Source organism: Pipistrellus kuhlii, unplaced genomic scaffold (assembly GCF_014108245.1).
Source record: "Pipistrellus kuhlii isolate mPipKuh1 unplaced genomic scaffold, mPipKuh1.p scaffold_m20_p_1, whole genome shotgun sequence".
Taxonomy (NCBI): Eukaryota; Metazoa; Chordata; class Mammalia; order Chiroptera; family Vespertilionidae; genus Pipistrellus; species Pipistrellus kuhlii.
This window is the reverse complement of record NW_023425404.1, coordinates 82201804-82216423: the sequence shown is the minus strand read 5'-3', so window position 1 is coordinate 82216423 and position 14620 is coordinate 82201804. Positions and strand designations below refer to the sequence as shown.

Here is a 14620-nt window from a genome sequence, read left to right as displayed (position 1 = left end):
CTGCTATAAAAAGGTACAAGGAGCTGTGGGAGCACAGAGGAAAGCATCCTAACTCAGGCTTCCGTGCAGTGACCTGGAGGATGGGGAGTCACGGGATAAAAAGTTCAGGGTTTCAGGAAGAGGGAGCCTCCTCTGAGGAGGCCTTAGCTGCCAATTCTGACTTTCCCAGAAAGAGCCCCAAGAACATCTCTAAGTTAGGGTTGAATGTATAAAACATTTAGCTTGTCAGCCAAACATAAATCAAGTGTAGAATGACAGTGTAATACCCCATTTCACAGAGTTTTCTAAAGAAAATCATGATAAGGATTAAAAGATGACAGCAGGTCAGGCTTGTTGATGCATTTTATTGTGAGATGGGGAGTCTGGTAAAAAACTAGAAAATGATCATGGTGTAACAAGGAACTTAAAAATGAAGAGTCAGATTTTGTAACTTACATACATGAATACAGGAACAAATTGGCACAAAATGTTAAACATTGTTCCCAACACTGTTTATATAAGGTTATCCTAATTTGGCTTACTAAGAAAATGAATTTTATGGTTAGGCTATCTCTTAATAAAACTGCAGAGCATCATGCTATTAGTCACACAGTGAATTTCAAAATTTAAGAGTTTTATATTAAAACCTGGGTAAAGGTAAAATGACTTGATTGTAGTTGTAAAACTAATACATTCTCATTTAAATTCTTTTCTACAGTCCCAAGGCAAGTATAAATGTTAACATAACACTGTTAAATCAAATCTCAATGCAAGAGAACCAATTGCATCTCTACTTTAAATCTTATCAACTTTCCAAATTTTCATACTAAAATATATTATTGTATTAATACAAACTACAGTATTATACACTACACTGTGTAATAAATAAAGAAATATAAAAATAAGACACATAAATATAAAAGTTTTCTAAAACTAAAAGTACATATGTCAGTAAGAAGGGTATTAATACTGCCAAATTTGAAGACATACAGTACAAAAATGTTGCACAGATCTATAAACTAAAAGAAATGAAATAATACTGATAAGTAAAAATCAGCTAATGTTGTTAATAAACTGGGTCCATAATAACTAACATTTGGAAACAGTTATGAGACAAATAACAATGGCATGTCCATGTCAGAAATGCAGGACATGGATTAAGCAGATTAGAAAATTTCCCTTTCATTTCTGTAGAGAAATTCTGAAAGTCAATTAACACAAAATGGATACTGAGGAATTAAAAGATGAAATGTCCCAGTGTTTCAGTTTCTCTGACAGTCAGTGGTTAAGTTTTATTTTGGAATTTTGGTAAAACAAACAAATCAACAAATGCTAGTTATTGTAGGCCACACATTAAATGAAGGCGGGTTAGAGCCTTAAAAATACTGATAAATGGCACTTACAGCACACAGGTCTTGCTTAAGGCCAAAGGAGATACAAAGCTTCATGTCATATCCTTCATATTTGTTACCACATACTCAAACACAGTTACAAACACTGATTGTGAAGACTCTGCTGTCCTTACCGGTATTAACACTGTTAGTCCCTGCAATCAGAACCCAATGACAATCTTTTGAATTCTATTTTAAACCACACGAGTAAGAAACTTCTGTCCTTCTACTGGCTGCTTTCTTAAGGCTAACAATACACTTTAAATGAGAATACACTCTACTCTGATATCTAAATATTAGAAAGTACTACCTTTGAGATTGAATTTATAAAAGGTAGTTAGCACAATTTGGAACTACATTATACTTCTTTATGAAGGGGATTTTGTAGTGCAGAAGTTCTCACATAAAAAAAAAAACATAATAAAATACTGAAGTGGATTCAGCATATGTTTACCAATAAAAAATTATAAAATTTCTCCCAATTGTACAGCTTAAGAATAAACCAACATAAGAGTGATAATTAATACTGATAAAATGAAACAGTACTAGATGTTTAATCAGTTTTCTTTAACCTGTTAACATCTTTGCTTTCTGAGTCATTAAAGTTTTCTAATCTGCTTCACGTTTCAAACTTGTCCCTAACTTTGAAAAATGCACGAAAAATTACTAGGTTTGAGGTTCAGGCACACCTGGATTTTTTTTTTTGTGTGTGTGTGTTTTTCTTTTCTTTTTTTTTTTTTTTTTGTTTTTTGTATTTTTTTAAATTTTTACTTTACACAGTAGTGAACAGAAATCACAGTATTCAGGTTACTGTGTTTCCATGAAAAGCATGTATAATATAGAACAAACTTCATTACCAATTAGAATTTATTTTCCTTCTAGAAAAACTATTAGGCTTCATTTGTTTTTTCTTCAGACACTTGCTCACTATCCTCACTTACTTTTTGTTCTAAGCTGCTCACTTGATTTACAGCTCCATCATCCTTCATGGCACCTTCAGTTTTTGCTTCTTCTCCCTCATTCTCTGCCTCTTCTTCCTCCTCTTCCATCTCTACTTCCTCCTCCTCTTCCTCTTCCTCCTCCTCCTCTACTTCCTCTTCTTCCTCTTCATCTACTTGTGGTTTTTCACATTCTTTTTCTTCCTGCAGTTCTTCCATCTCTTTATCCTCTTCCTCCTCTTCCTCTTTTTCACTGTCTTCATCCTCTTCCCTAGTCAAACTCTCTCTCTCATCTGAGTCGACCTGTGAGGGAGATGCCCTTGCACCAACATGCTCACTTGTTAGGACCTCAGCGCCTGCTTCTTCCTGCTCAGTGCCATCACGTTCCTCTGCTTCTCTCTTGCAATAGGAGTAGCGATGATTCATGTGCTGAGAATAAGACCCAGAGTGTGAGAAACGCTTTCCACATTTGTCACATTGATAGGGCTTTTCTCCAGAATGTAATCGCATGTGTTCAATCAAATGATGTTTGTGTTTAAATGCCTTTTTACAGATTCCACACTCATGGGGTCTTTTACCTGCAAAACATAAGACAGCTATGAAATAGAATGGTGGTTTTAAGCAAATAAAATCCTTACAAAGCATTTCAAGGCACTTCAGATTGTGAAAAGGTTTATAGGCTCATTTAAAAAAAAAAGTGTTAGGTTCATCAACATACCTGTGTGTTCATATTTATGTCTCAATAATGAGCTACTCTTCTGGAATATCTTATCACACAAATCACAAGCATACATTCCATTTTCTGTCTTCCGCATTTTCTTTTTGGGTGGTGTAGAATCAGAGTCATTCTGATCCTCTACATTTGATACCCCTTCTGAGCTAGTGTCTTGCCTTTCATCCTAAAGATAGAAAAGGAATAAGAAAACTTAATTGAAATTTAAAAGATACAAGAGACATAAATAAAAGTGTAGGTTAAAGAACTACTTTGATTTATACTTTCAACAGCTTGATCAAAGCAAGCACACTGTTTATCACTGCAAATGGGCTCCATCAGTGGGGTTAGATGAGAGGTGGGGGCTGATGTAGATGAAAATGAAGTTGGGGGCAATATAGTCACAACTGTAACAAAAGCACATGGTTAGGTTAACTGACACAGAAATAAAAGGACACCAAAAAGAAAAAATGAAAAATGTATGGTAATAAAATTTACTTAGTTCCCTGTGAATCATTACTTCATGAGAAATTTGAGAAAATTTTAACTTTGAGTTTGTTAAATAATCACTAATATCTAACTGCATCCTTTATTTTCATCTTTTCATTCTGGGTTTCACTAAGCAAAAACTAAGATTATATGTTTAAAAGTGGTCTTCAAACTGTACCTTTTATAGCTTCAGAGTCCTGTGAACTAACTTCTATGGTCTCCTTGAAAAGAGAATTTTACTCTATCATTTTCTAAGGACCCAAGAGGAAAAACAATGCAGGCATATTTTTAAACAAGAATACTTGTTAGTCAAAATGAATCTTTGGAATTTCTGTGTAGTAGAAACATTCCAGGCAGTCTCAGGGAGATAATTTTGTGCAGAAGGTCCTTGAGTAGGTAGGATTATCCTACAGGGATCTTGTAGAATATTTGGTCCCCTAAGATCCTTTTGTGTCTTATTCTAATGTCTTCCATTCTGTTACCTCTAAACCCACAAATTTTCTAAAAGTTTAAAGGTTTTCCAAAGCATTTCTTACAGTTTTGTAAGTTAAGAGAGGAGTAGTCATCTGTCTGGGTCATTTCTGAGCTTCCAGTGAGTGCTAAGTACGTTGGCTTCACTTTCACTGCTACTTGATCTAGTCGTAACGGAAATGTTAGTGGTTCCTCATTTATTATTAAAAGGTGTGCATTATGTTCTATACACTAAAAATTTAGATGAATTTACTGGTCATATGAAAAGTTTTTTGAGTCATCACAAATTACAGAAAACCCAACTGGTAGCAATATTTAAGTGGGGTGGGAGAGAATATTAAACACATTTGAACATGTTTGAAAAAAGAATGAATCATTTTATTCAATAAAAAAAAGTTATGGGAAAAAATGGAGAGACATATTAGTGAAAACAAAAGCCTGGATAATGATATATATCACAATCACACATAATATTTCTACCCAGAACTGTCATGAATTTTGGGAGAAAGTTAAAAAGAAAAATGCATATAATGATTCACAATCATATTTTCTCATATATATTAATTATCATTGTTTTATCACAGCTCATAAAGTGATCAGTAAATTTACTAGCTGAGTTCTTAATATACTTAATTCTGTTTAATTAAAGCCTTTTGAAACAGAGTTACTAACACATAAAAAGTGACAGCTAAGTTTGCTTGTTGTGGAATGTCTGTGTATGTGAACATATTTTAATTTATTAATGACCATAATCAAGGCAGAAATCATTATAAAAAGAGAAATCCAATTAGTTAGCATTCCAATCTTTCTTTTCTGTCTCTAGCTTCAAACAGTTAAGACTTTAGCTGAGACTTACCAACCATTTTTCACAGTAGACTAATACTTTAAACTTTAGTTGATAACTATACCTTGGATTAGGAAACAACAAAGGCATTATGCTTTAAGTTAAAGCAAAAATTCATCTATTTGCTTTTAAAAGTGACAGTTTGTAGCAACCTGCATGGCTCTATAAAAATTCATTTTCCAGTTTCTTTTTGTTCATTTCCAAAATGTACAATATTTCTTTTTTTAAAATATATTTTTATTGACATTTTACAGAGAGGAATGGAAGGGATAGAAAGCCAGAAATATCGATGCGAGAGAAACATTGATCAGCTGCCTCCTGCACACCCCCACTGGGGATTGAGCCTGCAACCAAGGTACATGCCCTAGACCGGAATTGAACCAGGGACCCTTCAGTCCATGGCCCGATGCTCTATCCATTGAACCAAACCGGTCAGGGCAAAATGTACAATATTTCTAAGCTTAAAATTTTCCACTTAAATGTTAGAAAAATATTACATTTTCCAAAATTTTGACTGCTTCTTATTAAAATAAATTTGTAATATTGCTAAATAAATTTAAAAATAAATAAGTCAAACTAGCATTTTACTAAACAGGTTTGGGATAGGAGGTTTTTGTTTTTGTTTTTATTTTTTACCTGATTTCCATTTGGCTGGATCACTTTCAAGGGTGGTTCCTGGACTGCAGAGCTGACTGTAGTAGAGTATGTGTAAGCCACCTGGGGAATCAGAATAGTCTGCTTATTGGCAGCTAGTGCTCTTAAGCATGGAACACTGTTCTGGTCAGCAATGGCCACGATTGTGGGTAACTGGGCAGTAACTGTAGGTATAGCAATATTTATGGGGTTGGCACTTGGTGGGATTACATTTACAACTGGTACTGAGTCTGTAACACAACTGTCCTTTTCTGGCTCCTTTTTTGCACAAGACAAGTTCAAGGGTTCTTCCTGGACAGAATAAACACTGTTGTGGTAAACACTAGTGATAGTTGACCTTTCCAATAATTCTCCCTGTTGCTTTGGTAGTGAAAGATCAAGAGGTTCTACTTGTGGCTCTTCTTGTGCACCTTCTGCTGTGTACAAGTAACCCTGTGTATTTCTGGATGAAGAAAGGTTTAGAGGTGATGGGGAGGATGTAATACTTCTGGAACCATTGACGGTTGATCCCACTGGTAAAACTGGAGAGTTAGTTATCTTCAGAGGACTTTGTAGATTTGTTGTGCTGTCCTTAGATTCATTTGCACTTGTAGACTGAGGATGATCATTGTTCTTTGCAGAGTCATTTACTTTGCCTGGTTCTGGAGAAGATGGTTCAGAAGACTGCACCGAAATCTGTCCAGCTTGCATCTTTTCAAACCACTTTTTTACTACATCCAGTGGTAGGTTTACTGAATCAGCAATTTTTGAGAGCTCTTCTGCACTTGGTTGTGCATTCAAAGCATAGTATGCTTTTAGAAGAGACAAGAGGTTCTTTAACGGTGGCTGACTGGGAGACAAACTGCCATCTCCAGAACCTGCTGAAGCAGAAGATTCCGGCTTCTCAGCTTCCGGTGCAGGGAGCGGAGGCGGCTGAGCGGGCTGCTTTAGGTTATAGTGCTTTAATTCTGGAAGTGCATTAATATCTCCTGGACAATCGTCACACAGAAGGCAAGTGCTATCGTTTACCCCTCCTTCAAAGCTTTTGTCCTTCTCAGATTTAACAGTAAGATCTTCTGGTAACTTTTCACTTTTACAACTGTTTGTTGGGACTGGATTTTCTTTTTTTAAATTTTGAGGAACAACTTGAAGTTGGCTAGGCTGCTCAAGACTGTAGTTAATGATAATTTTGGTTGTCCCATCTTGATCAACCAAAGGAAGACTAATGGCTGAAATAACAGAATGGCCACCTTGCTGTATGGATGAAGCACTGATTGTTTCTTGTTCTTTGGATACAAGATTGGCTTGATTATTCTCCAAAACTTGCCTAATTACATTACCATCTACTGCCACTTTCAGTACATTCTGAATATCACTTAAATTGATACTTATGGGAGACACCAAACCAACTGTTGGCAGAACAACAGCTTGCACCACACCCTGAGGAGAACTGGTTGCCTGTAATGGGCCACCACCACTAAACACCCCATTTTGTAAAGGGGTTGAACAATTGATTCCTGAAGCAACCACTATGGGTTTGAATTCATAATCCACAGGTTCAGTTTTAATTTGGTTTACAGAAAGTTGTTCTTGAAGGGGTTTATTCTCTATCTTTTGCCGTATTTGTGGTCGTGTAGGACTGCCTGGTGATGCTGAAAGAGATGGCGAGGAACACTGAGATGCTTTGAGTCCTGTTCTTGGTCGCCCATTCACAGGCATCAAGCTGATACATTTCTTACTGCTTATGTGTGAACTATAGGAACCAGAATGAGAAAAACGTTTCTTGCAGTTTGGGCATTCATATGGCTTCTCTCCTAAACAATAACAAAAAATATATATTTATAAATTTTTTTGTTTACACATTTCCCCTAAAACAAACATAATCATTTAAAAGAGTTTACATGTATGCTTGTGGTACAATTTTATTTAAAATCATTTCAAGTTAAAAATCCACATAAATGTTATAAACACTAGTAAAACTTTAGTCTGACCTACGTGTGCTAATCAATAAGGGTATTTTCTCTGCATATGTGTGTAATATTTCTGCTAACCTTTAAAACTTCAAAGCATTCTCAAATACCAAAAATATATCACAACCTATTCTTCTAAGTATTTTTTTCTTATTCTGTCTCACCAATGTAATTTTCTATATTTCAATCTTATACTTAACCATCTGTAGGAAAAACTATTAGAGGAAAGAAAAGTAAATGAAATATCCCATAAAACTTAACAAGTATGAATATCTATGAATGAATCATGTAAATATCTCTTTCCTATATCTATAAGGTTTCATTGAAAAGCTCTTTCTCAATGAGAATAAAACTATTGGGTCGGCAACTAAGTAATTGCGGATTTCACACATATATGGCTTCAGTTGAATTTTTAGGTTTGCAGACGTAGTACAAATGTAAAACACATTTTGTTATTTGATAGTTGGCTATTCAGCTGTTAATCAGTAAAAAAAAGTTTTTTGATCTGTTTTGTAGTTTTCGTTTGGCGTTCGTTGAAAAATGGAAAATCAAAAGGAATATTTTCGTCATATTTTGCTTTTTTATTTCCGCAAAGGGAAAAACGCATCGCAAGCTCATAAAAAGTTATGTGCTGTTTATGGTGATGAAGCCTTAAAAGAACGGCAGTGTCAAAATTGGTTTGCCAAATTTCGTTCTGGTGATTTTTCACTCAAAGATGAAAAACGCTCTGGTCGTCCAGTTGAAGTTGATGACGCCCTAATCAAAGCAATAATCAATTCGGACTGTCACAGTACAACACGTGAGATTGCAGAGAAGCTTCATGTATCACATACATGCATTGAAAATCACTTAAAACAACTTGGCTATGTTCAAAAACTCGATACATGGGTTCCTCACGAACTGAAAGAATCACAGTTAACGCAACACGTTAGCAGCTGCGATTTGCTAAAGAAACGTAATGAAAATGATCCATTTTTAAAACGACTGATAACTGGCGATGAAAAATGGGTTGTTTACAATATCAAGCGGAAAAGATCGTGGAGCAGGCCAGGGGAACCAACTCAAACAACATCAAAAGCTGATATTCATCAAAAGAAGGTTTTGTTATCAGTTTGGTGGGATTACAAAGGAATTGTCTACTTTGAACTCTTACCACCCAACCGAACGATCAATTCTGATGTCTACATTGAACAACTAACGAAATTAAACAATGCAGTTGAAGAAAAGCGGCCCGAATTGACAAATCGAAAAGGTGTTGTATTCCATCATGACAATGCAAGGCCACACACATCTTTGGTCACTCGGAAAAAATTAATGGAGCTTGGTTGGGATGTTTTGCCACATCCACCATATAGTCCTGACCTTGCACCATCTGATTACTTTTTGTTTCGATCTTTACAAAACTCCTTGAATGGTAAAAATTTCAATAATGATGATGATGTCAAATCGTACCTGATTCAGTTTTTTGCTAATAAAAACCAGAAGTTTTTTTAACGTGGGATTATGATGCTGCCTGAAAGATGGTAAAAGGTCATTGATCAAAATGGGCAATACATTACAGAATAAAGTTATTTAGTTCCATGAAAAAATTGTTTTTTAAAAATCCGCAATTACGTAGTTGCCGACCCAATATTAATATAAGGTTCCTCTATAAGCTGTAACTTATTAAACTGGGATGTATGTACTCCTGGAGATAAAAGGCAATGTTCTGGTGGGTATGCAAAGCAACTTGGATTTAAATTTTAGTGACAGTGGTTATGGTAACGTAAAATATTTGTATATTAACACAGATTAATTATACTGTGTTGCACCAATGTAACTGGTAGAGGCCTCCTTTTAAGTTGTTTCCCTAGACCTTCCATGAGTACAAGGCGTTTATTCTTCTTAGCTGTTAGGGATATTTTAGTAGAAAATTTGAGCTAAGTGGACTATTTCATACAACCCTAATTTTTCACATATTAATTTATAGTTATAGTTCATTAATTTAAAAGTTAAAGGCTATAGACTACCAGTTTCAGAAATAAGACAGAAACCTCTGGGTTTTGTGTGCCATTTTATACATTGCACCTATTACAGTGCAGGTCACACAGATGCATACTAAACCTTTAAAAAAAAAGATTAATGAATAGCTAACTATTGAATTATGAAATGTAGTGGTGCTGATTTACCCACTCAATATCAAAGTAAAGCTCTTTCTCTCCCCCCTTTTTATTTTATTTTATTTTTTAAAATATATTTTATTGATTTTTTACAGAGAGGAAGAGAGAGGGATAGAGAGTTAGAAACATTGATAGAGAGAATCATCAATCAGCTGCCTCTTGCACACCCCGTACTGGGGATGTGACCGCAATCAAGGTACATGCCCTTGACCGGAATCGAACCTGGGACCTTCCAGTCCGCAGCCGATGCTCTATCCACTGAGCCAAACCAGTTTCGGCTCTCCGCCCTTTTTAAAAGAATTAAAATAAAGGCAGTTAGAAAGTAAAAATAACCTCTCCTAGCTATTTGATTTTAATTTGTCAAGTTTTAAAAAAAGTGAGTTGTGTTTGCTCAAAAATTTGATTACTTAAAGAATCTGATATCAGAATTGAAAAGCAGCCCAGAAATCCCCTAGTTCAGCCTTCTTCTCAATGGGGGCTTCATTTTAAATACCTGACATTGGATATTCTCTGCTGAAACTCCTTTAGTAAGAGGAGGTTACTGCTGCTAGGCAACTCTGAAGACGGTCCAGTTTGGCCTTGCTGAGGCCCATGGATTAGCGTTCAGATCCTAGGTCTGCCACATACTATTTTCTTAACCTTTCCAAGCCTCAGTGTTTTGGTGTGTAAATAAATGTAGATATTCCATCACTGGCTTATTATAATTATACTAGTGGCCTGATGTATGGATTTGTGCACATTGAAATAAAATTAATTAGAAGGAAGGTTCACGTGGTAATTACATTACTGCAAAAATTACATGTCAAAATAGTATATATAATATCTATATTTATAAAAGGATAAGTGACCAACCATATGTCCATTTAACCAAATGGTACATATGACATGCACTGGCAATTTAAAAATAAACATTGACTTGCACAAGGAAAAATTTCCCATTGAATTTCTTAATATTACTCCTTTGAGAATTCTGTGTCATAAATTAAAATGAAAGTTGGTGCAATCATCATGCTACTGAGAAATCTTAACAGTAAATGGGGTCTTTGTAATGGTACTAGATTTATTATCAAAAGATTGCAAGCTAACATAATCAAAGCTGAAGTTTTAACAGGATCTGCAGGAGAGATTGTTCTGATTCCAAGAACTGATTTGTCCCCATCTGACACTGACCTCCCATTTAAATTAATTCGAAGACAGTTTCCCGTGATGCCAGCATTTGCGATGACTATTAATAAATCACAAGGACAAACTCTAGACAGAGTTGGAATATTCCTATCTAAACCTGTTTTAGGACATGGTCAGTTATATGTTGCTTTCTCTCAAGTTCAAAGAGCATGTGACATTAAAGTTGTACCCTCCCTGCCTTTCCACTGTAGTTTGACAGTCTGTTCAAGGCTTCTTTGCAGGGGAGTGCTTTTTTTTTGGGAGGGGGAGGTAAGATATCAACCAAAGGACTTGTATGCATGCATATAAACATAACTAAGGTACACAAGACACTAGGGTGTGTGTGTGTGTGTGTGTGTGTGTGTGTGTGTGTGTGTGAATATGCCAGGGGTGAGGGGAGGTCAATGGGGAAAAACGGAGACATATCTACTACTATTTGTAATACTTTAAACAATAAAATTAAATTAAAAAAAGTTAAAGTTGTAAATACTTCATCACAAAGGAAATTAGTCAAGCACTCTGAAAGTGTTTATACTCTTAATGTGTTGTGCAGGAAGATATTAGAATAAGCTTAATCAACTTATCAGTCATTGTTTTGAACAATGTTGTTTTTATATCATGTTTTTGTTTTTATATCATGTCTTTGTTGTTGTTATATCATGTTATTTATTAATTTATCAATCATTGTTTTCATCAATGTTGTTTTTGTCATTTTTATATAATGTCCTTGTTTTTATATCATGTTGTAATTGTTTATTAATTAATCAATTTATATATTATTTTCATATACATTTTACTGGTTTTCTTTCATCTCTGACACTTCTATTATAGAGAAAGGGTGAATAGTGATATTAAAATATTTTGTATTTTAATTTTATAATACTACATCATATATACTATTTTGACATGTAATTTTTTTACATTAATGTAATTACCACACAAATCTTTCTTCTAATTAATTTCCTTTCAATGTTCATGAATTCATGCACCAGGCTACTAGTAGTACTATAAAATTAAAACACCCATGTGATTGGCACCAGTGAGAACTTTATATGTAACATGTATGTGTCAGTATTTATTTTTAAATTGCCAGTGCGCCATCATATGTACTGTCCAGTTGGTCGGTGGGATAGACGATAAATAAATCACAATGTGGTTCACATTGAATGTCAACAAGAACAATCAAATTCACAGTTGACAATGATAGATCGAAACACATGCGTGTGATTGGCACCAGTGAGAGTTTATATGTATCGCACATGCACAAGTCAACATTTAGTTTTAAATTGCCAGTGCGCATCATATGTACCGGCTGGTCAGTCAGACAGATGGTCACTTAGCCTTTTATAGATAGATAGATAGATAGATAGATAGATAGATAGATAGATAGATAAGACTAACGGCTTGGTGCACAACATTTGTGCACAGGGTGGGGGGGGGTAGAGTGTCCCTCAACCCACTCTGCACCCTCTCCAATCTGGGACCTCTCAGGGGATGTCCAACGGCTGGGTTAGGCCCAATCCCACAGGGGTTGAACATCCCTCTCAAAATCTGGGACCACTGGCTCCTAACCACTCGCCTGCTTGCCTGCCTGATTGCCCTTAACTGCTCCCTTGCTAGCCTGATTGATGCCTAACTGCTCCACTGCCAGCCTAATTGCCCACATCTGCGCTCCCCTTTCATGACCCGCCTCCTCTGCCAGGACCTGCCTCTGTGCGAGGTGGCGGAGACACCAGGACTGGCCTCCTCCATGCTGTGCAGAGCTTCGGGACTCCCAGGCCTCATTGTGTGGAGTAGCTGCTGGGTCCCGCCTCCAGTATGCATGTGGCCATCTTGTGATGGCCATATTGTGATGATGTCACATGCAAGTGCCTCATAGGCTTTATTATTATAGATAATACAGTGAAACTTAAGGTGCTCTCACTAAATGTTAGTGATTCTTTTAAGAAGCATTTTACTGAGATTCAGGTTCAGTCATTTTGATATGATGCCTATTTACTTCCCTATGCTAGTTTGCCCTTCTAATGTCACACAGAACAAGTCCAATTTTTCTTCTACAAGCCAGACTTTCAAACTGATAAAGTGTTGTCATATCCTTAAACACTCATGGGACATGGCTTTTAGAACCCTCACCCATTTGTTAACTCACCTCTGGAAATTTTCCAATTTATCAATATCTTTCCAACAGGATGCCTGTAATGTGATTCAATGCTCAAAATGCATCAGATAAATATTTCTAGGAATGGTAAAATAAGGGATATGGTCTAGCATTTCTCTATTTTAACATTTTTAAATTATTTGACAGCATTTTTCGATGAGCTACATGTTTGTTCTCTTACTCTCTTAATTCTCTTGCTCACTGGGAAAATAAGCATCTACAATATAACTTATTCTTACCTTTACAAACAGGGAGGTAGAGAAGCACAATGGGTAAAGACAATGGATTTGAAGTCAAGATGCATTAGTTAATTGACTATGGAAAAGTTAATTAAGCTCTCTGAGACTCCATTTTTCTCATCAGCATCTACCTCATAGAGTTATTGTTAGGACTACACACAAATAAGTACAAATAACTAGAATGTGGCTTTACATAGTTAAGTGTTCAATACATGTTACCTTGTTTCCCCGAAAATAAGACAGTGTCTTATATTAATTTTTTCTCCCAAAGTTGCGCTAGGTCTTATTTTCAAGGGATGTCTTATCTTTCCATGTGCTAGGTCTTATTTTCGGAGGATGTCTTATTTTCGGGGAAACATGGTAGTTATCATTATTGTTGGGAATACTCTAATATTTTTTGTTAGAAAGTCTGTACAACAATTATTTGAAAGCCAAAGTCACTATGTTTGTTAGAAAACCCCTACTTTCTAACTTCATAGCTTTATGGTGTATAGCTAAAGTACATCACTTAATTTATCAATTAAGATTAGTGTTTGCAACTATCAAATCCTGGAGGTGACATCAGTAAGTTGTGCTGCTCAAAGTTAGATGTAGTATGAATATTAAGGTTGTTTCTTTTTTTAAGAGATGGGTGTTTGGTTACATCTGATGTAAAAATTTTCCAAGCTAAAATTAATATAAGGCTATGGAACAAATCCAAGTTATTTTCTGGGGAGGACTATAGCCCATGTGCAGGTGCTATTTTGTCTCACCTCAGAGTTGAAGTGTGGTGGCCTCTTGCTCCATTTACAGCTTAATTCCCACTTGCAGAGCTCAAATGATGGCTAACACAGCACTCTGCAGAGGGCTCATTTTATGGGTATCAGAAGATAGCAACAATCAATATAATTTTAGGGACTATAATTGAGGACCATGATCCTAATACTTTTAAAAAGTTTACTGAAGGATATACAATCATCCATTATTAGATACTTTAAACAGTGATTTATGATGAAGGACCACTTGTGTTTTTTCTTTCATTTTTTGTTTTAAATTTACAAACTACTATAGACCAACATTGTGTAAAATAAAATGAAATTGTCACAACATTATCTTGATATATAACAGTTTGTAAAGCTTCCTCTTGTTACTGTATTTAAAGAACCAGTAATAACTAGCTTGCAAATTGTTACCAGTTCTGGGGTAACACTGAATATCCCTGCTCAACATTTTCCTTTGGAATGCTTTTTCCTAATTGCACTTTGGTGAAATATCACTGGATTGTGTTGAAGAATATTATTTTAACAATAAAATTCTATCAAATTTTGCCGAAGCTGGTTTGGCTCAGTGGTAGAGCGTCAGTCTGCGGACTGAAAGGTCCCAGGTTCGATTCCGGTCAAGGGCATGTACCTTGGTTGCGGGCACATCCCCGGTGGGGGGTGTGCAAGAGGCAGCTGGTCGATGTTTCTCTCTCATCGACGTGTCTAACTCTCT

General features: G+C 35.7%; 1 protein-coding gene across 17 annotated transcripts in view; it reads right to left on the bottom strand.

Moving 5' to 3' along the window:
• Nucleotides 1-324: 324 nt before the first annotated feature.
• Nucleotides 325-14620, bottom strand: part of ZEB1 (zinc finger E-box binding homeobox 1) — a 223514-nt gene continuing 209218 nt past the window's right edge. For all 17 annotated transcript variants that reach the window (XM_045586072.1, XM_036453599.2, XM_036453616.2 and 14 more), the window contains 3 exons: nucleotides 5461-7271; nucleotides 3027-3207; nucleotides 325-2886 (listed from right to left, as the gene is read on the bottom strand). In XM_045586072.1, coding sequence (XP_045442028.1) covers nucleotides 2261-2886; nucleotides 3027-3207; nucleotides 5461-7271 — 2618 coding nt within the window. In that variant the 3' untranslated portion in view covers nucleotides 325-2260. The remainder of the gene's footprint in view (nucleotides 2887-3026; nucleotides 3208-5460; nucleotides 7272-14620) is intronic.